Genomic DNA, 21628 nt, shown 5'->3' with positions numbered 1-21628 from the left:
ACCTAAGTAAAAGTGCTTACTTTTTTTCTCCATCCTTCAGCATCCTTTACAATCACGTCTGTGAGCCATCCAATCTGACTGAAATTGTGTCAATTTCTCCCTAACCTGTCGCTGAGGTTAGCAAAATAGTTTAATAGCCCTTTAATTAATAACATGTGTGCAGTTGCAAACATTCTCTAAGTAAAAGGAGACTTAAAGAAACTCCACTGTTAACATTTTAGTTGCTCAACAAGTTGTGACATATTCCACGACCCCTGTCTTCACTAGAAGTCAATTTCAATAATCTTTAGATTACAGGTCACATCTATATTGATAAGACAAGAAGCAGAAACCAGGAACATTGAAACCGGACACTTCAAGTGTCATTACATCGTGATGATGGTTTGCAGTCAGAAGGCAAGTCACTAATTAACACGCCAGTCCCATCTCTTCCTAATGTGAAAGGGCAAATGGACATCAGTAATGTATGCTCAGTGTCCAGGTGGGCTATCCATCTTCATTAAGGCGCCACACACCAACGAGGGAAATTCACGGATTTTAAAAAGAAAATGTAATCATCTCCACTCACGGTAAGTTGTATTTTACCTGCAATGATTTGAATCAGGAGCTGGCAGCTAGTTTCTAAGCATGCAGATTTTGTTGTTGTTGTTGTTGCATTGCATGCACACACTCCACTCAACACTGAATCCTGGCTACTACTGTTTTGTGTCCTGAACCAATCTGGGGGAAAACTAATATGCCCTTCATTTGCATGCATTTCCCTGAAGGAAGAGATAGTTTGTGTTAGCTTCGGTGTGGATGGAGTCTCTGCTGTTTCATTCAAATTTCCAGGCACCGCGGGGATCACCGTGTCGGTGTAAACCCGATCGAGGTCCCAGTGTTAAGCTCCGGCATGAATAATTCACCTCGTTCAGCACAGTGTGCAACTGCAAGTGGCAGGCTCATGATGAAACAGACTGCTGGGTTGCTCCTGATGTTTCTATCTGGGCTGTCACTTATGATTTTCGTGCTGAACCATCTTTTTCCGCCTCTTGAAAGTCAGCACCCTCATCACTCAGGAAACTGTCTGATTTCAGCGACTGTACAGTGCCATCTGTTGATCAAAACTTAAACACTGCACGTAAATGTTTGCTGTGCTTGTCAAAGTCACTCTTCATGGCCAAGATTTCCTGTTTTTATGTATATTCACAAGATTAAGTGATCACGAAATTGTTTTATGCTACCAAAATTGAAATAACCCTCTTAAATCTACGTAAGTAATCACGTTAGCAGCTTTTTAGTTGAAGGTTGTACAAGGTTGTATACAAGTTATGTATACATAACTTTTAAGTTATGTATACATAACTTAAAAGTGTATTATTTTGTTCAATATATGTAACTGGTAGTATTTATGTAAACTAAACAAATTAAAGCTGCAAATTAGTTTTAAAAAATACATTAAATAATCTGAATATACTGAGTGGACCTAAATCTAGTCCTGAAGAGCAGTAGCTCCAGTAGCTCTTTCGACTTGTAGATGCAACACATCTGAATCGAATAAACGGATCGTTTGCAAGCCTCTACAAATGAGAATGAAGTACCAATGAGAGAATTCGTCCATCAGGTGTGTTGGAGAAGATGTGCACCTTCAGAAAAAGCTGCAGGATTTCTCTCAAGAACTTGATTTGGGCTCTCCTGATGTAGACCAACTTCTGTCCTCCATGATCAGCTGATTGAGATTATTATCAAGACAAAACTGTTTGTATAATTTTTAAAAATGTGCTTTGTTTTATTGGCTGCCATAGTAGTATAGTTAAATTTAAAACTGGAGTAATATTTTTCTTTGCCTTTTATTGAACGTAGTTTTGTTTTTCGTGAAAATGGAAAATGACTGTTAAATCTAATGAAACATATTTCACCCAAGTCCAACAATTTTTAGTGTCTCAATAAACTGCTTGAGCTGTTCCTACTGGAAATCCTAAAAGCTCAATCAGCCTCGTTGTATTTTTCCTCATGTTAGCAGGTTGTGTGGATCTGTGTCTGTGGGATGTTTTAGAGTTTGACACCATCTCATCGTTTTTAATTGTCAAACTTTGGTTTTCGTAAATATGATCAAGGTTAACATCATTGACTCCTCTCTGTTCCTCAACCTTCTTTTTTTTTTTTTTTTTTTACACATTTTCTCGTCGGTTAGATCTTCAACCGATTCTGGGTTTGTAACTTATTTGGTGAATCACAGCAGCTATTAATACACCTGATGAAACTTAAATTACAACTGGGAAACTCAGAGGTTGCTTAAAAACCTTGAGTTAATTATCCAATATGCTGTGAAAATGGCCAATATAAACCATTCAATATTTATTAGCACTTCTAATAGTTGTGGCAAACTCAGTGCTTTAAAATACACTACAAAGAAAATCTGCTGGAAAGGGGAAGAACTTCAACTCAGCCACAAAGTGAGGTGAGTGGACCTTGAGGGATATATCATGAAGACAAGAGCAACTCTGGTTGTTATGTTGGACCTCTGTTTCTCCAGAGAGAAACTCTTACTGCCGCAGGATATCGATCCATTTTGAAAAATTCCCAAACTGTGGAAATTGTTCCATAATGATCGTGAACTCGTGCAAGGCAAGGCCCATACAGAAATAAGCAGGTTTTGGTTTTGAAGAACCTGACTGGCCCAGACAGAGTCCTGAACTGAACCCAACAGAACACCTTTTGGATGAATTATTGTGGAGACTGTGAACCGGGCCTTTTTCATCCACCAATCTTTCCTGGACAAAATGGTCAAAAAATAAATAAATAAAAAACGTTGTGGAAAGTGTAAATCAAACTCGAATGTGTGCAAACAAGACTAAGGACTTTATTAACCAAATCATTTTCCCCATAATATCCACAAATAAAAGTGTTCTCTTTATATATATTCACATTGTATAATTTCTCAGAGTGACAAAATTATCTTTTTTTTTTTCTCTCTTTTTTTTTTGGATTTCCAGCCATTCCTAGTAATTGTCATTTGATCAGTCGCCATGCAAGTTGTCAGAGAGTCTGAAAAACATTTCGATTGGTCAGCATTGGCGGTCCTGTCTGGCATCACGCTTCCTCCTCCTCCTCCTCCTCTATAGGCTCTTCGCTGTGTTAAAATCTTCATTGTTACCCAATCACATATTTCATTACACTGCAACAATGAAAAATAAAAATAAATTAAGAAAGCAACGTTCTCCTGCAGAGTGCTTCAGAGTCCTCTTCAGTTTCCCCTTCATATTTTTTAGATATTTTCTGTTTTTATACAATATTAATAATAATAATAATGACTATAATTGTCCTTGATATAAATTCCATATTATTATTTTTTTTATCTTTCTCAAATTTTAAATAAATCATTTTGGCCATCCTCTTATTTTGTCACTTTAGAATAAAAGAATACTCAAGTAGAAAATAAGAACTGTGAGAGAAAACCTTTCTGAAGAGGAGCAAGTTGTGAGAGAAAGAAACGTGTGAAAGCATCAGTGAAGAGCAAGAGAGGACAGAAAGAAAAGAGTCAAAGAAAGAAAGACAGACTCAAAGAAAAGCATCCACTTTAGACGCATGTCAGAAACAGCTCTATGTACAACAGTTTCTGTTGTGGTAATCTGTCCTTCCTGTGCCGGTCGTCTGTCTTTTGTTCTTCCTCTCAGATTGTGTCTGCAGCAGTCCTGTGTGTCTGAATCAGTCCTGTGTGTCCCAGTGTTATACCAGAGTGTAAGACTTGGCATAAGGGTTGTTGCTCTGTTTCAGGTGTCCTCTGGAATCCAGCAGTGACTCCTGTGAGGTGCTGAGCTTGGCAGCCTGTGCTTGGGCTAAATCTCCTGAGGGGGGCGCCTCTCCTCGGACCTCGCCCCGGGCCTCCCCCCTCTCCCGGACATCCCTGTGTGGAAGGGTAGAGGCAGTTCCTGGCTGCCACTGTTGCACCTCCCTGGGAGAGGGCACTTCCATGGGTGTGGGCTCCATCGGAGGAGGCCTCTTTAGGGTACGACTCCTCTGGGGTTCAAGGCAGGCCTGACCCATGGCTCCGCCGCCTCCTCTCGACTCCCCGGCAGCACCAGCACCACCTCCGCTCGGCCCTGCGGCTCCTGCACCGCCTCCCCCGCCGCTACTGCTGCCACTACTGCTGCTGACGCCCCCTCCTCGGGCTGGCAGAGGCACGCCGCGGTTCAACAGGAAGTCCATACGGAGGTAGGGCGGTAAGTGGACCAACTCTCCTCCTAGGAGGCAACACACAAAGAAGCAGGCATTACGTTTCTTTCATCACAGTAATTATTGGGAAAACTGAAAATACAATAAAGCGACGACATATAAACATTAATTGGGTTGATTTAAATTTTTGGAAGTGAGATTCTGGTAAATAAGTTGGTCAGGAGACTGAAGCTAACGGCTAGCGGGCAAAACAAGCTTGTACCTCAAAAACACAACGGGCAAAACACTATTTTATAAACTTTTGTAATGTCGCTCATTTACATAGTGTTGGTATTTGAAGCTGATGATTTCATAGATTGGACATGGCGATGGGAGGCAGTGCTCAATCAATGATCTTCCTGTCTGAAACATTTACTGAAACCTAAACATGTAGAGTGTTTCTGGTCAGAGAAACAGACTCATAGAAAAGTAAGGCAGGACAAAATGTATAGAATACCATTCACCTAAACTTAAACCTAAACCATATGGTGACTGGAAGAACCCATATGTACTTTGAGCAAGTTTGGATGCTTCATGTAGACACCATTAATCTTATTCCTTGCTATCAGATTAAAATATTAACATTTGTTTCACACAAATTCAGCTGTGACACTTCCTGTTGCTGTGGTCGTTATAACAGAATAACAAGAAAGACCTAATGGAAATGTTATATTTTCTGTAATTATCGGAAACTGATGTAGCCATGAAAGTTAATGTTTCTGATTAGAATGGGGCTCAGGAAGTGAGCTTTTTTTCTGATATAAATCAACATGTACAACTTAGAAACTTCATTTTTGTTCATTTTAACCCTTCTTTCTGGTGACATGTTGGATGTACTGTTGGTAGAACAATAACTAACACACTTCAGCCATAATCAGCTGGGTCAAACTTAAAATGTGTGTTAAATCAAAATAAGGAAAAGAGGATGAGTAAACTTTCCTTTTCCTAAATGCATTGCGGGTAATTCAGCACAAATATAATGTCAGGTGTCCAGACCACTTGACGCTCTCTGTAGCTCCTGTGCAGCTCAGACAGAACCGACATTTTACCATTTCACAGACGCAGAGATCGGCACATAATTAGAGAGACGCCATTCACTTCTAAAGTTGCTCTTAACGCATTATATCTCCCACACACGGAGACCCTCACACACACAACCCACACATGTACGGATATAAGGTAGGTGTGCTATATGTGCACAGTCACAGCTCCTGCCAGAATCTCTGCTCTAATGCAAGCTCAGACAAGGTCGCCTCTGCACATTCAGTCGGTGTGTGTGTGTGTGTGTGTGTGTGTGTGTGTGTGTGTGTGCGTGCGTGCGTGCGTGCGTGTGTGTGTGTGACCTCAAGGGATGGATTCCAGGGTTCACAGGAAGAATGAATAAATTACTCTGGTTATGGATAAGCCCCATTAGTGCCGGCAAGCATGATGAATGGCTTGAAGCGTTAATTGAATTAAATATAGATTCAAGTGTTTCCCTGGGAGCTCATTAGAAATGAAGTTTGAAAATTAATCAGTTCGTAAACTGCGAATGGTACAGCGATGAGACACCAAAGTGCATCATCGAAGCAGCATTTTGTGTCTGAAAGATATTTACAGGAAACGGTGACATCTGTGTCATACAACACATTTTCAGGTGACACCTTCCTCTGTCGTGCCTTAGAGGGAACAAAAACTGAACACAGAAACCGAATGGGCATCTTATAGATCTCAAGTCATGTGAGCCTTTTTGACTCAACCATTAGCTGTATGCCTGTGTCTATAAGATGTGGTATCAACTGAGCTCACTCAGTAATGTAATAGAGATGATAGTAAAGCTGAAGGTGCATCGTTCACTTAGCGAGAGGCACATCAGCAGCTCTGCTGGCTCTGGATTTCACACCAGAGTGTATCCAAACACTGTTGGACTACATCAGTTTAATATTATTTCTAGTTAATCATTTTCATATGTTATTATTGGGATGGATAGTCCCAGGCTACAACCTCACATTTCATTTGATTTAACTGCATAGTCATCATTCCTACTTTCACTTGGCTCCAGTTCAAATCTGAGCAACTAGACTTTTGAAATGTGAGACTATGACCCATTACTACACAAATTCAACATGAAGCCGGTGTGGGTGTCCAAACTTTTTTTTTTTTTTTGCCAAAAGTACCCTAGGGTCACAACAATTAGATTTTTATTTCCATTTTTTATTATTAGAAATAGTTTTGGGGTTAAGAAATTAAGAGATGTGGAGCAAAAAAAATTAAAGGGAAAGAGGAAGATAAAAAATAGAGAGGAAAGAGAGAATACAAGAAAACATAATAATACTTAAAGTGTTTTGTATGTAGCTATATACAATTATTCAGTTTACATTGACGTCCTCCCCATAAAGATTTTATTTAATTTTTTTGTAATACGTGATACATTAACACCCCAAAAATGTAACAGCCAATTAAGATCCTAAATCTCTGCATTGTACTCCCAGTGTAAGTGACACCGCAGTGTTCGCAGTGAGAGTTGTCACTCCGGTCTGATAAGCAAAGAGCCTGTCGTCATCCTGATAGGTCTCCCCTTTATCAGCAAAGTGCTGTTTTGTACTCGGTTACAATACTTTGAGATCAGGTTGACAGATAGCCTTTAGCTGCCCTCTCTTTGCTAGACATGCCTGCTGTCCTGTGCACAGCACTTCATGATATAATGAGACCTGAAACTTAAGAAGGAGATCTGATGTCTTCGGCTGCTGTCTGACGGGGAACCTCCGGCACGTTTGCAGACCCAAAGTTCTTCTTTCGCTCCTCGTAAGAGGAGACCTCCAGCACCGCTAATTATCAGCGGTCCCAGACAGACTATCGCATGAGAGCAGGACGGGTGATGGACGAGCTGTCCGCATGTGTCAGAGAGCACAGTGTTTTTCAGTTCGGGCCGTCTGCGCGTGGCGTGTGGTCAGCCGCCTCCGTGGGGCTGCCGGATCAAGTAACTGATGGGTTTACAGAGAAGCTAAGGTTCATGTAAGGTAAGCTAGCAACTGCACTGCATAAAAAAATATTTAAAAAATAAAAAATGGAATCATTTCTGGAAAAAAAAAATCCCTAACAATAAAACATATGCCAGGGGTGCAGTAGGAAACCTCATGTCATAATTATGATTTTATGAAGTCTGATGGGCCTTGTTTGTCTGTTAGGAGGGAAAGCTACAGATAAACAAGACAACTAAAGGCACAGAAAGCTCTTCTAATATATATCAAGTGATGGTTAATGAGACTACCTGATTTTCCAGCACAAGTCCAAAGACTAATGAGACACACAACAGAATGCAAAGCTAAACCAAGTGCAATTAAAAGAGGAGCTGGCCGAAAGTTAATTAAGGAGCCTTCAAAGACAGGCTATTAACTAGCTAATAAAATGTGTTTCAATCTATTTTCTTCCTTTAAAAGTACAAATTAAGGAGGATCATTGTGCAAAAGATGTATAATCATAAGAGAATAAGGGTTATTGTCAAACTGTTCATCCAAAATATACTTATAAATGGTTAAAGATGCTGTTTTATTGTCTTGAGAAATATGTTCAGCTACAGCCATGTTGGAATACGCCTCTAACGGCTGGATGCTGAACGCTTTCCATCTGCGCCATTGATTCTCAGCTGGACTTTAACCGGGCCATCCTGACCAACGCTGTAACTCTGTGTCGTCATCCAAGCTCCTCACCTGGTCTGTGCGCCTTGGGCACGGCCATGTTCATGACCCTGCTGACATCCTGAGGTTTGGGCGGGGAAGCGGTGAAGCGGCAGATGCCCGACTCCGATGGTGTGCTGGAGGTCAGGCTGTCGGTGTAGTCGTTGGTCCCTGCTGTCATCTGCTCAGACGACGTGTCAGAGATGAAGCACTCTGTGATGGTGAACTTTGCGTGACGGAGCTGCTCCTCCATCTTGGCGTGCTCGTAGGCTCTGGCCAGCTCTTCGTAGGTGGAAGACGCACTCTCTGTTGAGACCATGCTGCTCCGTGCGCGATCTGATAATAAGGAGGGGTGCATTGTGAAAACAATGCATTTCATGCATTGGATTCCTTTAGAATTAAAGGTAAATTTTTGATTTATTATTCTGCTGATATTGTGTGTTTTTAAAGGGATTTTTGATTTGTTTTGACCAATGGTGCAAAGCATATTGGGAAAAGTAAAGATAAATGGAATAGGTTTATGATGGATTCATAAGGTAATAATATTAGGCAGGACTGGGCTACACAGTCTGAGTTTTGAAGAAAATTAAGTCCCAAGCCAACATTTTCGGATTGAAAACATGAAAAAACAAGAGCAGTCTTCTTCCCGACTAATGCATTTTACAATCTCACAAAAGCAATACAACTTCTGACATATTCCCAATACATTTTAGCTTTAAAAACAGACTGAGTTCATGTTGCTTGTGTGTTTTTTTTTCTATCTTTTCCGGCTCTACCTGTGTCCTGTGAGGGGCTGACGCTGTAGCTGTCACTCTCTTTGTCCACAGATCCGGTGGCACGCGGCGTGGGGAGCCTCCAGTCAGTGGTCAGGGTGTGTGAGGAGCTGGTGGGATGCGGCCGGTTCAGAGTCCACTGGCTGGCGTAGCGGCTCCGTGCTGCAGCAGGCCCAGCTTTGGCAGTGCGTCTGGCAGTGGGGTCTAGAAGTGATTTGGGGGGTGGGGGGTTAAAGGTCAGTTGTTTTGTTCAGGTTAGCAGCTGTCAGCTGAAAATCATCTCAATCATTCAGTAGATATGCAAAAGTTCAGGACAAATTTAAATAAGACAGAAACAATAAAGTGCTTTGCCAAGGACATTTTGGTGCAACCCCAACCATACAAAAACTTTAAAATGTATATTATAAAACTAAATGTCAGTCAAAATTTAGGTCAGAATTTTGTTTTAATTTTGTTGCTTTTGAATCAAAATCCTTACATCTCAGTTTTAATCATTTAAAATAGAGATCTGCGTTTGCTCGCATCCATTTTTGGATTAATTAAGGGGGAAAAAACGCCTGCAATCTATCAAATAGTTTAAATCCGGCAAGACAATTTCTTAATTTCTTATTTGCCCTGATTCACAATTCAAAAGGAGCACACCAGCTTTTCTTAACCTAAATACCATAAATCTTTGTTGGACTTTTAGCAGAAGTGATCAACTAGTTAATAGTTTCCAAAACTTCAATTGTTCAATCTGTTTCAACAAAGAAAGTAACTTGTTTGGACTTTATTTTACTATGTTTGTAGCAGAATAACCTTTCTGTTTTCTGAATATATTTGTGCAGTTAATTTGGCAACAGATCTACCAACAGTTTTTAAGTTTCCGTGTTTTCAAGAAGCTGTTTATGAAGATTGTAGCTTGGTCTGTTGGAGCTTCTTCACATTCACTTGCAGAACATTCAAGAAACACTGACGACGTGCAAAATTTAGAATATCTAGGCAGTAGGATGTCTTGGCTTCTGTTTTGATACAGTTCACCCGTCTTGTTTGATTTCTCTGCCCTCAGCAAATATTTTTTTTTTATCACTGTCAAACTCCAGAAACCTAAAACCTTTGTCTCATTCAGTTTGACCTCAGCATGCCGCAGGTGCCTCATCCGCTGCCGGAGCCAATGATAATAAAACCATTTAGAAAAGGTCTGAGGCCAGATCCACGCAGAGAGAAGAATAAAGCTGGTAACAGTAGTCAGCAGAGATGGAGGGATGAAATGACAGAAAGAAAGAAAGAAAGAAAGAAGGAAAGCTCTGAGTCAGCAATATGAGGTCAGGTGATGTGACTCATTGCTTGTGTGCTAAAGGCTGTGCTTTAGACTAGAATGGGTGCCAGTGTTTGTGTGTCTATTTACAAAGATTAAACATTGTTCTGTCTCCTGCCTTCACATTTGTTTATTTAAAAGTGAACCGGCAGATCAGCTGCAAAAAAATGATAGAAGAATAAGAAAGAACTCGATGTTTCTAATCAGCTTGCAGAAGTGATTGTCTACCTAAATGTGACCCTTATGCCGTTTTAAACGGAGTGCTTTGTGGGCATCAACGGGAAGCTTTGTTTCAAAAAAGAGACATGAAATCACTACTCTTCATCAGTTTGGCTTCAGAAGAGCCTAAACACCAGAAACAACTTTGTCGTTGTTTGTCGTAGGGCCATTTTAAATAAAACTGGTGGAGCGGTTTAATGCTTTGCATATATTTCAGATGAAAGTGCAATAAAGCTTTATCACCTTTGTGTATTTTGTGTAGCTGAGCCAAGTAACTCCAGCACTAAAGTCTGCAAAAGTGTATTTACATAAAGTTGTAAAAGCATTTATACACCTTGGGATTTTGTCACAAACTTAAATGTGTTTTATTAGGATTTTTGTTACAGACCAACTCCAAATAGTGCAAAGCTGTGAAGTGGGAAGAAAGGGAAAGTTTTCAAAATTGTTCATTATTGTGTCTGAATGATATCGTTTGTTCACTAATGTGCTCAAATGAGCTGCTGAGCCTTAGTTGTACCAAAACCTATACTTAAATTCATTTACACACTGGTTTACTAATTAGGTGACTTCTGAATGCACTGGTTTTTACTTATGATTATCAGAGTAAAGGGGCTTGAATGAAAAAAAACACACTTGTTTTTTAAACTAAATTACAATTATTATTTTTAAAGTTATTTTTGCCTATTTAGTCTTCAAGAAATCGGAGGTTGTGGTCGTAACATGAAAACACGGTGTGCTAGATTCTCAGCTACAACATAGAACAAAATCACAGCATCACTTGCACAACAGTTTTGTTACTGTCAACAACACATGACGACACATTGTTAGTAATAAAGGAAATAAATGTTGAGCACTGACGGTGGTGGGACTCACTGGTTCCAGGTCTGGCATCGGATACGTCCACCAGAGGCCCAGTGGCCTGGGACAGAGACTGGTAGTGGACTGTGTGGGTCACCGTGGAAGATTTCTGCTTATTGGTCTCGCCAAAATCATTGTCTGTCAGCAGCACAGTGGACCTGTCGTCTAACAGAGAGGAAGCAGGGTTTAGGAAGCTTGTGAGCGTGGCGCACACGGTGACTGAGGGAAGCAGGTTCCACCCCGAGCGTTTTACCGATTGTTTCCATCGTGTCCCGCTCCTCGATGAGGAGCTGCGCTCTGGGGATGTCAATGTGCATTCTCAGTGTCTGCTGCTGCTTGTTCACCGTGTCTGGCGTCCGCGTGTTTTTACTGTGAAGGGAGAGAAAAAAAGGAGAAACAAAAACGCCAGGTAATCTCCTCAGCTGTGTGACTCTTGTGTTGCAGGAATGCAAACCCGGTTCCACTTAAGCTGACAAGAAGTTGAGCGAAGGTGAATGGACAGCACCAACAATATATTTGATTTTTACTGAACGGGCCTGTGACTCTGGCTTGCCGAGTGATTTATGTTCTGTCTGAAAGCAAATGAGCGTGCACAAATCAAAATTAGGAATACATACCTCATCAGCATTTCTGCCAGGCTTTTGGCATCTGTGAAGTCAGCAAAGAGGTGGTTAGTACCACATACGACCCCGTCGGAGTTGTGAAGGTACAGAACTGGGAATACTTTACAAGCATTTATGATGATTCCTCTTACTGAACCGTACTTCAGATCTATTAGAGCCTTGCAAAATACACACACACACACACACTCAAACTTTCTTAACACAAACTTACTTTAGCATCATTCTTGCCTTTGTTGCAGCTGTTTTCACAGACTTGAGCATTCAGAAGATTTTAACAACATTCTGTATGTGTCATTTAGTAACACTTTATTTGAAGGGGTTTGCATAAGACTGACATGACACTATCATAAACACAACATAACACCTGTAATGGACACGAAGGAGCCTTCAATGAATGTTTATGACAGTTGTCATAAAGTGTCATTCGGTAAATAATGACACTTTTAACGCAAAGTTGCTCTAAAAGTTTCATTAAAAGTCCATTAAAAGTGCTAACTTTGCATGATTTTGTAAATTATGATAATTTAATGCAAAGTTGGCATTTTTAATGGACTTTCAATGCAACTTTTGAAAGTTGCATTGAACTTTCAAAAGTTCAATGCAACTTAATGCACTTAAGTGCATTAAGTGTCATTATTTACCGAATGACACTTCATGACAACTGTCATAAACATTCATAAAGACTTCTTTATGTTCATGACAGGTGTTATGCCATGTTTATGACAGTGTCATGTCAGTCTTATGCACACCCCATCAAATAAAGTGTTACTGACACTTTTAACGCAAAATTATACTACAAGTTGCATTAAAAGTATCAACTTTACATTAAAAGTGTCATTATTTACCGACTGACACTTCATGTCGACAGTCATAACCATTCACGAAGAGTCCTTCATGTTCAAAATGGTGTTATATTATCTTTATGACTGCATTATGTCAGTCTTATTCACACCCCTTCAAAAAAGGTGTTACCTATCATTTTGCGCATCTCTCAGTTTCTCTGCAGTTCATATTCATCAGGGTTCACACCCAGTTTCTATTTTAAAATTCCACATTTTCCCAGAATAAAATGCAAAAGAATGCAAAACAAAAAAAAGTGACACTATGTGTAACAAACAGGTTAGCTGATCCGGAGGTGTGGTAAAGAAACACTGCTTTGTGAATTGAATCAGCTCTTTATCAGTTCTCAAATCTGAATGAAGTATCAAAGATTAAACATAAATTAGGGCACAATTTGGATTTTTTGAAACCTATAATCTGTTTAAGGCTTAAAACAATTGCAGCAGATGGTACACTTGTCCAGGTTTTTATTGGTGAATTACTGCTAAAGATTTACCTCTGAGTCTCTTGAGCCTTTGCTCCCTCCGTCTCCTCTTTAGCACCATTAGCATTATAAAGACCAGCACAGCCACGACCAGAACGGAGGTGATGGTCACCACCATCTTCAGCCCTCCGCTGCCTGACATGTTGTCGGAGATGGGATCTCCTGTCTTCAGCAGAGGAGGGATGGTACCTTGGCACAAATGGAAACCGGTTAGATATTTCCTGTGTAATTCAAACACCAGCCTCATCAGTGTTGACCTTAATACCTGTTAAGGAAAAGAGGAATAAGTTTTATGTATCACAGAAAAGGATCATAAGGATCAAAAACTCCTGGGAAATATAGTTTGATAAGTAATTTTCCATTTGCACAATTTTTATGTGCACTTTAAAAACTAATCATTCCTGGATATTGAAATTTTATATGTTCTTTATTACACTGCAGATACTATTGAATTTTCCTCCTGTCCATTATACAGTAGAGTGCACTGTTTAGTATGCAGCGGCTCAGTTCCTCCCTCCCTTAAGACGTAGGATTTGCAGGATTATTAGGTAAATGTGCACTGAGACTGTAGTGAAACTTTATTTTATAAAAATTCCTTTCCGCACTTTATCTAACAGCAGTCAGAAAGGAAGGGAGGGAGGGAAACGTGCAGCAGAATAATGGTTGCTGCAACTCGGGACCGCCTCTCTGTACAGGGCGCCCGCTCTAACCGCTGCGCCACACGGCGTCCCTGCAGTGAAGCTACACTGACGCCACTCCCTAAAGACTTGTCCAAGTAAATTACATTACTGCGTTAAAACCAATGTGCAGCAAAAACAGTAGAACCTTCCCCATTCCTTCCTGCTGGTCACATTAACTGTTAGTGTTTGATTTAGAAATATTAAATAGAACTTAACATAACACCTATGAACTATGTTCTCGTTTCACTTAGATGTCCGTTTTATGAGTTCTCAGATCAAAATATTCTGACTTGGAAAGTATCAGGTCGCTGAGCGGCCTCAAGGTGAATATGGAACGGCAAACGAAGCTTAAACAATCACTCTCATTATCTATGTGTACGACTCATGACCAAACTCACTCGTGAGATTAAACTAACTATTCCAAGGTTGGTAAATGTGCCAATAGGTTGTTCATAAACCTAATGGAGTCAGTGGAGGGTTTCTCTTAAGTTGGTTGGTGAAGAACTTGAGTCTTTTATGTACTGTACGTTGTTAGCAGCCTGGTAGAAGGCGTCCATACCGGCCTGCAATTCTTCATTTGTATAAGTAAGTCTTCAGCAAACAACACAACCTGTCACTTCCTCATTATTTGTTTTAGCTGGCAGCTTTCGCAGGTTGAATATACTGACATTAAAACCGGAGGACATGTCCACGTCATTGTTGTTGCCATGGCTTTCATTTTGCAGCATCACAGAAAAAGTGCTGTGGCTCATATGCAACCCAGCTATATAAAGGACAGAGATTTTTTTTATCATGGGGATTTGTGTGCTACACTCGTGAGTTTTTCTGAACACCCATATTTGATCATAATCTTCCATAGACGTTCTCCATTAATTGGGTCCAAGTGTTTTGGTTCGATCTGATGATATATAAAAACCCACGTTTGACACTTTGTTTCTAACATTTTTTCTGAAGCTCCCAGATTTTATTTGAAACCGTTTCCTTGGACCTTGTTTTATCTTCGCAAGTGGCTTAATTTTCAGTCATCACATGTTGAAAATATTCCTCAAAGGTTTCGGTTCATTTTGCGATGATGGCATTATGCAATTGCTGCAGATTGTACTCTACTTTAATGAAATCTGATGACTGCGGAAGGCACTGGAGCAACATTGAATTCACTGGGATATTCAAGAAACCAGTTTGAGAAAACTGGAACTTTGTGGCACGAGCGTTATTCGATGGGAGGTACGAAAATACGAACAACATAATCTTTGCAAAAATAAGGCTCGTTTCACAGTCACTTAAGTACATTCTCCACCATTCTGACACTCAGTTCAACTTTAGCAAGTTGTCTTCAACGTGCGTAAATCCCTAAACGCGCCGACTTAACAACGAACTTAGTAGGTGTTCCTAATAAAGTGGCTAGTGATTGTGTGTCTTTCTGGTTAAACTAGAAAAGAGTTAAGACACAATATTTGTAGGAGAATGCCGAGTCTGTGTTAGCCTGAGCAGCAGAGCTATCGATTCGCTGTCAAAGTGACAACAGCATCCACATATATGCCTTAGCCTGGAGACACAAACATGCACTCATGACAAGCTAACAGACAGCGTACGCAGTTCTGCAAAAACACAGAAACAAGCCGAGAGTCTTGAGTGCACCTCGGGGGCGTCACAAGCTCCCTTCATTCCTGACAGGTTATATGGTTTTTTTTTCTTTTTTCTTGCTGAGCTAACACAAAATGCAGTCCTGAAAGGCACATAAAGCAACCCAATGGCCTGCAGAGACTCTGATGGCCACCCGAGTTTTCTTTCTGCACTTCCGAGGCTGGATGCAGGCAGAACTGCAAAGAAGTTTGCAATATAAAAACTCTAAGCCTGTTATTGATCTATAAATTAGACTCAAACACAGCCTATAGATTGATCTTGGCTGCTCAGTTCCACAGACGCCTTCCTACTTTCAGACTACTAATGCCTCGCATTAAACTTTAAGTTTAATATCACATGGAGAATGGTTTTCCCTAACTACGCTGTACTGTATCAGGAGCTTTTTTTTGCTAATTGTCTACTACTGTTTTTAATGATTTTGTGTCAGTATTTTCCAAAACGTGGTTTACAAAAAAAAAAAACGTCTCATTTCATCTTCTCAAATGTGTATCGTTTCCTCCAATTGGACTAGTGTTGACACTTTCTCACATCCCTGCTCTACATCATCATTATTCTCTACATCTATTCCTGACGTTTTCTGACCACTAATCGCGCAATCAAATTTTATGAATACCACTGAGAGTTGTCCAACAAAACAGTTTCTACTTTAATTGTTGCTCACTGGCTCAGGGTAGAATGACCGTGACAGGCAATCACAAACTTTCTTCCCAACTTACTTCCATCGGCGTTCAGAGTAGCGAAGGTGACCCGTTTCTCCGCTGAGCCGGCGCTGTTGGTGACCTTCATCTGCAGCTCGTACCACGTCGCCTCCTGCAGGTCGTACAGGATGTAACTCTTGGTGAGCGAGGTGCGCTGGGCTGTCGTCCAAGTGGCCGAATCCACCGCGCGGTATTCCAGTATGAAGGAGGTGATTGGACAGCCACCGTTGTTCCAGCCAGCCAGGTTGAGCCTGGCCCGGGTGGAGTTGATGCTGGTGAAGATTTCATGTTCTTTGGCAAATTGTGGTTCTGAGGAAATGACAGAAAGCAGAAAAACTGGTTTAAATCTCTCAAGTTTTTTAACAAAACAGTGATTTACATACTGTTTAATTGTAATATCGTTGTTTTACATTAAATCAAAATGTTTTAAATCTGTTGCAATAGATGCAAAAAACAAAAAAAAATTTCTCAAATCTGCAAGTTTTACCCTCGGAGATCATAAACGATTGTTATGGCAATTTGTTTAATTTGAAGCTTAAAAGCTAAGAAAAAACACAGACATCTACACTGTTCACCTTTCCCGTGGGTTTTTGCTTCAATGATCTCGCTGATGCGTCCCGGACCCACGGCGTTCTGCGCCGTCAAGGTGAATTTGTACCATGTGCCACACTTCAGGTTCTCCAGACGATACGACCGCTCACTGGGGCTGATGGGAAAACTGCCCCATTGTTCACTGTTATCCTCTGAGTACTGCAGGATGTAACCTGGAACAAAGGAAGGGGAGAAAAAGGATGAAAGCTGAAATAAATCAATATTTTATTCAGAATAAATATGATTTTTTATTACTTATTTGAATGCGAAAGAGTCTTATTGAAATCCGGAGGAAACACCGAGGTGCAAACCGCATAATAAAAGTGCTATTTACAGATGGCTGAAGGCTAAAAAAACAGAGGCAAAGTTCAAGTTTTATGGTAAAATTCAAAATCTCAATCAGAAAGAGGTTGTGAGGCGTCTCTTGTTTCTGAAAGAGAACTTCTCTGCTACACATTTCTTTGCTACAATATGTGTTAACCTACTTTATTTCAGGTGAACTGCATTAAATTCCACAAGCAAGTAATATATCTGGCTACCTGTATGATCTTTTAATGTCCTCACATATAGACCTTTGTGACCAAGATCTTTGTGGATTACATCCAAACAGCCATAACTTGATCTCCTATGTTCAGTAGGGATTTGTATAGTAAGTTCTAGTGAGTGTGTTCTGGTGATGGATGAGGTTGTGTGGAGGAAAGCAAAGCAAATGTAACAGAGAAAGCATCTTGAGCAGCTGCTATGGTGACTACAACACAAAAGAAAGGAGCAGTTTGGTTAGGAGCAATGATAAATCACCACAAATAGTCTTGTTGTGATTGCGCTGTAAGATGGAACGCTTTAATCTTCCTCTAAAAAGAACCTAATCTCTTCTCCTGCTTTTTAATCTAGCTTTTAGGACTTAACTGTTGTGCTGTAGCAGCAAATAATGAGACCCGTTCATGGAACAGTGGAGTTAGACCAAAGTGCAAGAGGAAGGGACAAAGGCTATCGCAAAACACAAAACACAGACGGGAGATGATTGTTTTCACGTTTGTATGAGGCTAATTATTAATGGCCGCGTTCGTCACGTTCAGTTGTAACAAACTTTCCATTTTGCTTCAATGGCTGTAGATGATTATGTGTGAGTTTGTTCAACGGTAACAACCACCTCACCTCTGATAGAGCTCCCGCCATTGTCTCCAGGTATCCATGACAACGTGATTGATGTGGTGGTAGTCTTGGTAACCGTGAGACGTGGCTGGTCAGGGGGTACTGTGGATGACAGGTCAGTGTATTGATCATGTTTTGGGTTATTATTGTTGTTGTTTTTTTTTACCAGTTTGTGGTTTTGTAATAATATAAAACAATCAACACTCAACAATTATAATATACAGTGATGTTAAAAAGAAAATACATTGAAAGCTCTTTTATCCCGACTGTAGAGATTATAATAATGATTTAGTTCTTTTTTTTTAATGACAAGCAGACTTATGAATACAGAAAGCAGAGGGTTTATGGCTGGGATTACTTTCATCAATATTAAATCAACACCAAAACAGCACAAAATGATACAATATCTGCATAATGAGAAGCGTTATTAAATTAATCACAAGCAACCATAAAACCTTTGAGTCAACGACTAACAGAAGTTTTTAACTGCTACCTTTGTAACTTCCTGTAGCAAAACACCAGAAACAATTAAATTAAGTTTAAACTCATGAGTGCCAGTCCTAAACATATTTCTGTTGACATTTCTCCTCATGATGAAAAACTTTGTTGACTTAGATTGTTGTGACCTTTTGTCACCACAAGGAGGCTGCTGGAAAGTGTGATATTTAACCCTTATACCCAGTCGTCATGAAATTTCCTCAGACTCCAGGTGTCTGCTGATGTATATTCCGCAAACACCACGGGTCGTATTGGAAACGCTTTGCTGGCATCTGCAGCCGAAGCGTCATTTGGCTGTGATTTTACAGTATGAAGCTATATTTAAAATACTGATAATAAACCAGAAGGGAAATGAGCCGAAGCTCAACATTAACTTATGGTAATAATAGTTCAATTCAAAAGCCTTTGACTAGCAATAGCATCACCAAAAGATACTCGAGACGGTTTAATTAATATTATGACTGATAATGTTTAAAATTTGCACCATAAATAAATTTATATCGATCACATGGGTAATATTCAAATGAACAATTCAATGTCTGATCGACAGCAAAAACAGAGTTGTAAAAAAGTAAAATTATCCAACAAAAGGTTAAACTGGTATGTTTGAACTCCATATTTTTGACTGCCTGATGACATTGTTTCATTTCAAATGACATATTATGATTAGTTACTCAGTACATGAGTAACTTCTTTTTACAAAATACTTTCTTACTCTAAGTTGAGTAATTTTCTGATGGCTTCTTGAGTACAGCTTTCAGTACTCTGTCCACCTCTGGTTTTGTTCACTCCAGTCTAAGTTTACTCACGTTTTTTTTATTTAAACTTAATTTATTTAGATCTTTGTCTGACTTTATTTTCTTTACGGAAATATTTTTTGCGTTACACGAACATAGCTCTGTTTTCCCCAGTGTTCGCTTGTACTTTCTTAAACTATTTTGATTATAATAAAGGCATCCCATACATTTTTTATTGAATTTCAGATTTTACTTTACAACCAGTTACTGTGCAATATCTGAAAAATATTAATCACATGTGCGATCTTTACATAAGCATTATTAAAAGACATTGTGTAAATCCGGTTATTTGTAAAATGGGATCTTTAGATTGTTTTGTAAGTGGAAATGTTGATCTTAATCATTTAATGTTTAATCACTTGCCTTGGACCTGCAGGTTCAGTGTGATCTCATCTGACCCATAGTTGTTACTGGCCACACAGCTGTAGTTCCCAGAGTCCTCTGCTTTCACTGTGCGGATAATGAAGCTCCCGTTCCACTGGACGCTACGGCGACCGTCCACGATAACAGGTGTAGGCGTCCCGTTTGTGCTGGAAATAAACAGGAAAATTCAACACTCTCAGGGATAGCTTAGCCTCTGGCTGTAATGTGACGCGTGAAGGCTCCTGGCTTACTTTCCCTTGAGCCACTTGATGGTGGGAACAGGGTCCCCGACAGCTTTGCAAGGCAAAACAATGTCCTTCATCCAGGGAGTGGTGACTGTGCCATTAAACGTCAGGATCCTAGCTGGAGCTGAGAACAACGCAAGCAAAGAAGGTACTCACGAAAATCCCTCAAATCAAACACAATCCAGTGGAAATCATTCCTTCAGTGGACGATCAAGTACCTTTTTCCAGAGGCTCTACTGTGATCTTCTCGCTGTTGTTGCCATGCCCCGCAGCAGTCACCGCCACCACCCAGACGCTGTACTGGCTGTTTCGAACCAAATTTGGGATCATGTAAAAATATGCATCGGGAGAAGCCTCGAACTCACTCATCACCTGTAAAACCCAAAAGAGGATAAAAGGACAATGTAAAACAAGGCTGCAGCAATATTTATGAAATTTGGAAATGTGGCATCGCTGCCTCTGACAAATCTGGTCGTATATAAATGCTAATACCATGGGATGCAGGTTAGAGCAGAAGACGATGTATTTTCTGATGATGCCGTTAAGTTTAAGTGGAGGCAGCCAGGAGACAAACACAGCCGAGCTGCTGTTGGCCACAGCCTTCACTCCTGCTGGCGGACCAGGAGCTAGGGGGAAAAACACAGACGTTTAATAATCAACTCTCCAACAGTAAACACATTAAGATAGGTTACAGAAAATATTCTTTTTCCCCTCACCATCCTCTTTGGTGCGAACATAAATCTGTTCACTGCGGACTCCGTCTCCAGCGTTAGTGAAGGCTAAGACCTGGATGCTGTAGTTGGTGTACTTCTCCAAACCGTTCAGCTCCAGAGACGGCTGATCGGTCGTCACGTTCCTAATTTCACCCAGTTCTGACACAGACGAGGGGATACGCTAAGGTGTGGATCTGCTGCTGCTTCGGGGAATCAGTAGCAATTAAAATAAAACAGCTTTGACTGATTTTTGTTTTACGTAAGCCGCAGAGCTGGTTTATTCTGAACATATATCGCTGTAAACATCAAGATGAAGCTGGCAGGTAATTTCGCTTGTTATTACTACCTCATCATCTTCCCCAATTACTTTTATGTCCTCAGAAATTAAGCAAACATTGCAACAGACTGGACAGACAGGCAGACAGGAGTGTGAACGTCGGTACCTCCATCAGGCAGGTTGGCCCAGTAGATTACTCTGTAGCCCTGCAGGTTCCCATTGAGAGCTTCTCTGGGCAGAGACATCCAGGACAGTGAAATCACCTCTGGCGATTTGGCCACTGCCAAGACGTTTTCAGGAGGTCGAGACGGCACTGTCAGGGATAAAAGAGGAGAGCTTAGGTCTGATAATGTTTCTGAATGTTTGATCAAGTTCTGAAGAGACAGTTTTAGTCACTGGCTGGAATCTGATTTAAAAAAAATAAGTTACATAAATAACTACAAAGGAGTTGATGTTATAAATGTGAATTTTTTTTTTTTACAACAGGCATCTAAGACAAGGAGTTGTTAACAATAGTTGGGGGAAAAAAAATCAGATTTAGTCATCTTGGTTCTGAATAATTCATAGATCTTAGTTATTTGATTCAATGGGGACTCATTAAATAAGCCAATATATCCAAACTGCTGCTTGCATTTGATCAGATAAAACAAAATAAAAATAAATAAAAAAATTCACACAGTCAGCTACTCTCTTTCTAACCAACAGTTTACTACCGCATTATAATTCAAAATAATCCCCTTATTGTTGGTAAACTGCAAGTTTCTACACAATTTAAGAGAACATATCTTTTTAGTTTACGGTGTTTTTGTTGCAATTTATTTCAAAAGCTCAGCCTCAATTTATGATTTATATCTCTGATTTGATATATTTGGCATATATTCCTCACTTGGTTTGGATTCGATGCGGCAAACAGGCAGCAATACTTTATGTAAAACTAATAACACTTTGACATGTGAGACAGGAGAGCAGCAGAGACAGAAAACTAAGATTGTGAAAGCTGCGCTTCTGTTCAAAACGTGTCCAGTA

At 40.1% G+C, this 21628-nt stretch overlaps 1 protein-coding gene across 6 annotated transcripts in view; it reads right to left on the bottom strand.

Moving 5' to 3' along the window:
* Nucleotides 1–2820: 2820 nt before the first annotated feature.
* dscamb (Down syndrome cell adhesion molecule b) overlaps nucleotides 2821–21628 on the bottom strand; it is a 123591-nt gene continuing 104783 nt past the window's right edge. Inside the window, exons 18-33 of one of the 6 annotated variants that reach the window (XM_008425290.3) lie at nucleotides 20769–20915; nucleotides 20329–20484; nucleotides 20099–20238; nucleotides 19831–19984; nucleotides 19619–19736; nucleotides 19368–19534; nucleotides 17713–17811; nucleotides 16542–16730; nucleotides 15985–16275; nucleotides 12957–13133; nucleotides 11615–11645; nucleotides 11251–11366; nucleotides 10998–11162; nucleotides 8627–8827; nucleotides 7884–8186; nucleotides 2821–4223 (exon numbers count right to left, since the gene is read on the bottom strand). In XM_008425290.3, coding sequence (XP_008423512.1) covers nucleotides 3709–4223; nucleotides 7884–8186; nucleotides 8627–8827; nucleotides 10998–11162; nucleotides 11251–11366; nucleotides 11615–11645; nucleotides 12957–13133; nucleotides 15985–16275; nucleotides 16542–16730; nucleotides 17713–17811; nucleotides 19368–19534; nucleotides 19619–19736; nucleotides 19831–19984; nucleotides 20099–20238; nucleotides 20329–20484; nucleotides 20769–20915 — 2969 coding nt within the window. In that variant the 3' untranslated portion in view covers nucleotides 2821–3708. Of the gene's footprint in view, nucleotides 4224–7883; nucleotides 8187–8626; nucleotides 8828–10997; nucleotides 11163–11250; nucleotides 11367–11614; nucleotides 11646–12956; nucleotides 13134–15984; nucleotides 16276–16541; nucleotides 16731–17712; nucleotides 17812–19367; nucleotides 19535–19618; nucleotides 19737–19830; nucleotides 20239–20328; nucleotides 20485–20768; nucleotides 20916–21628 lie in introns of all 6 variants that reach the window. The other 5 variants (XM_008425292.3, XM_008425293.3, XM_008425294.3 and 2 more) reach the window with 5 other exon arrangements.

Source organism: Poecilia reticulata, chromosome 13 (genome assembly GCF_904066995.2).
Source record: "Poecilia reticulata chromosome 13, P_reticulata-male-v2, whole genome shotgun sequence".
Taxonomy (NCBI): domain Eukaryota; kingdom Metazoa; phylum Chordata; class Actinopteri; order Cyprinodontiformes; family Poeciliidae; genus Poecilia; species Poecilia reticulata.
Note: the sequence above shows the minus strand (reverse complement) of the source record. Positions and strands in the feature narration are given on the sequence as shown.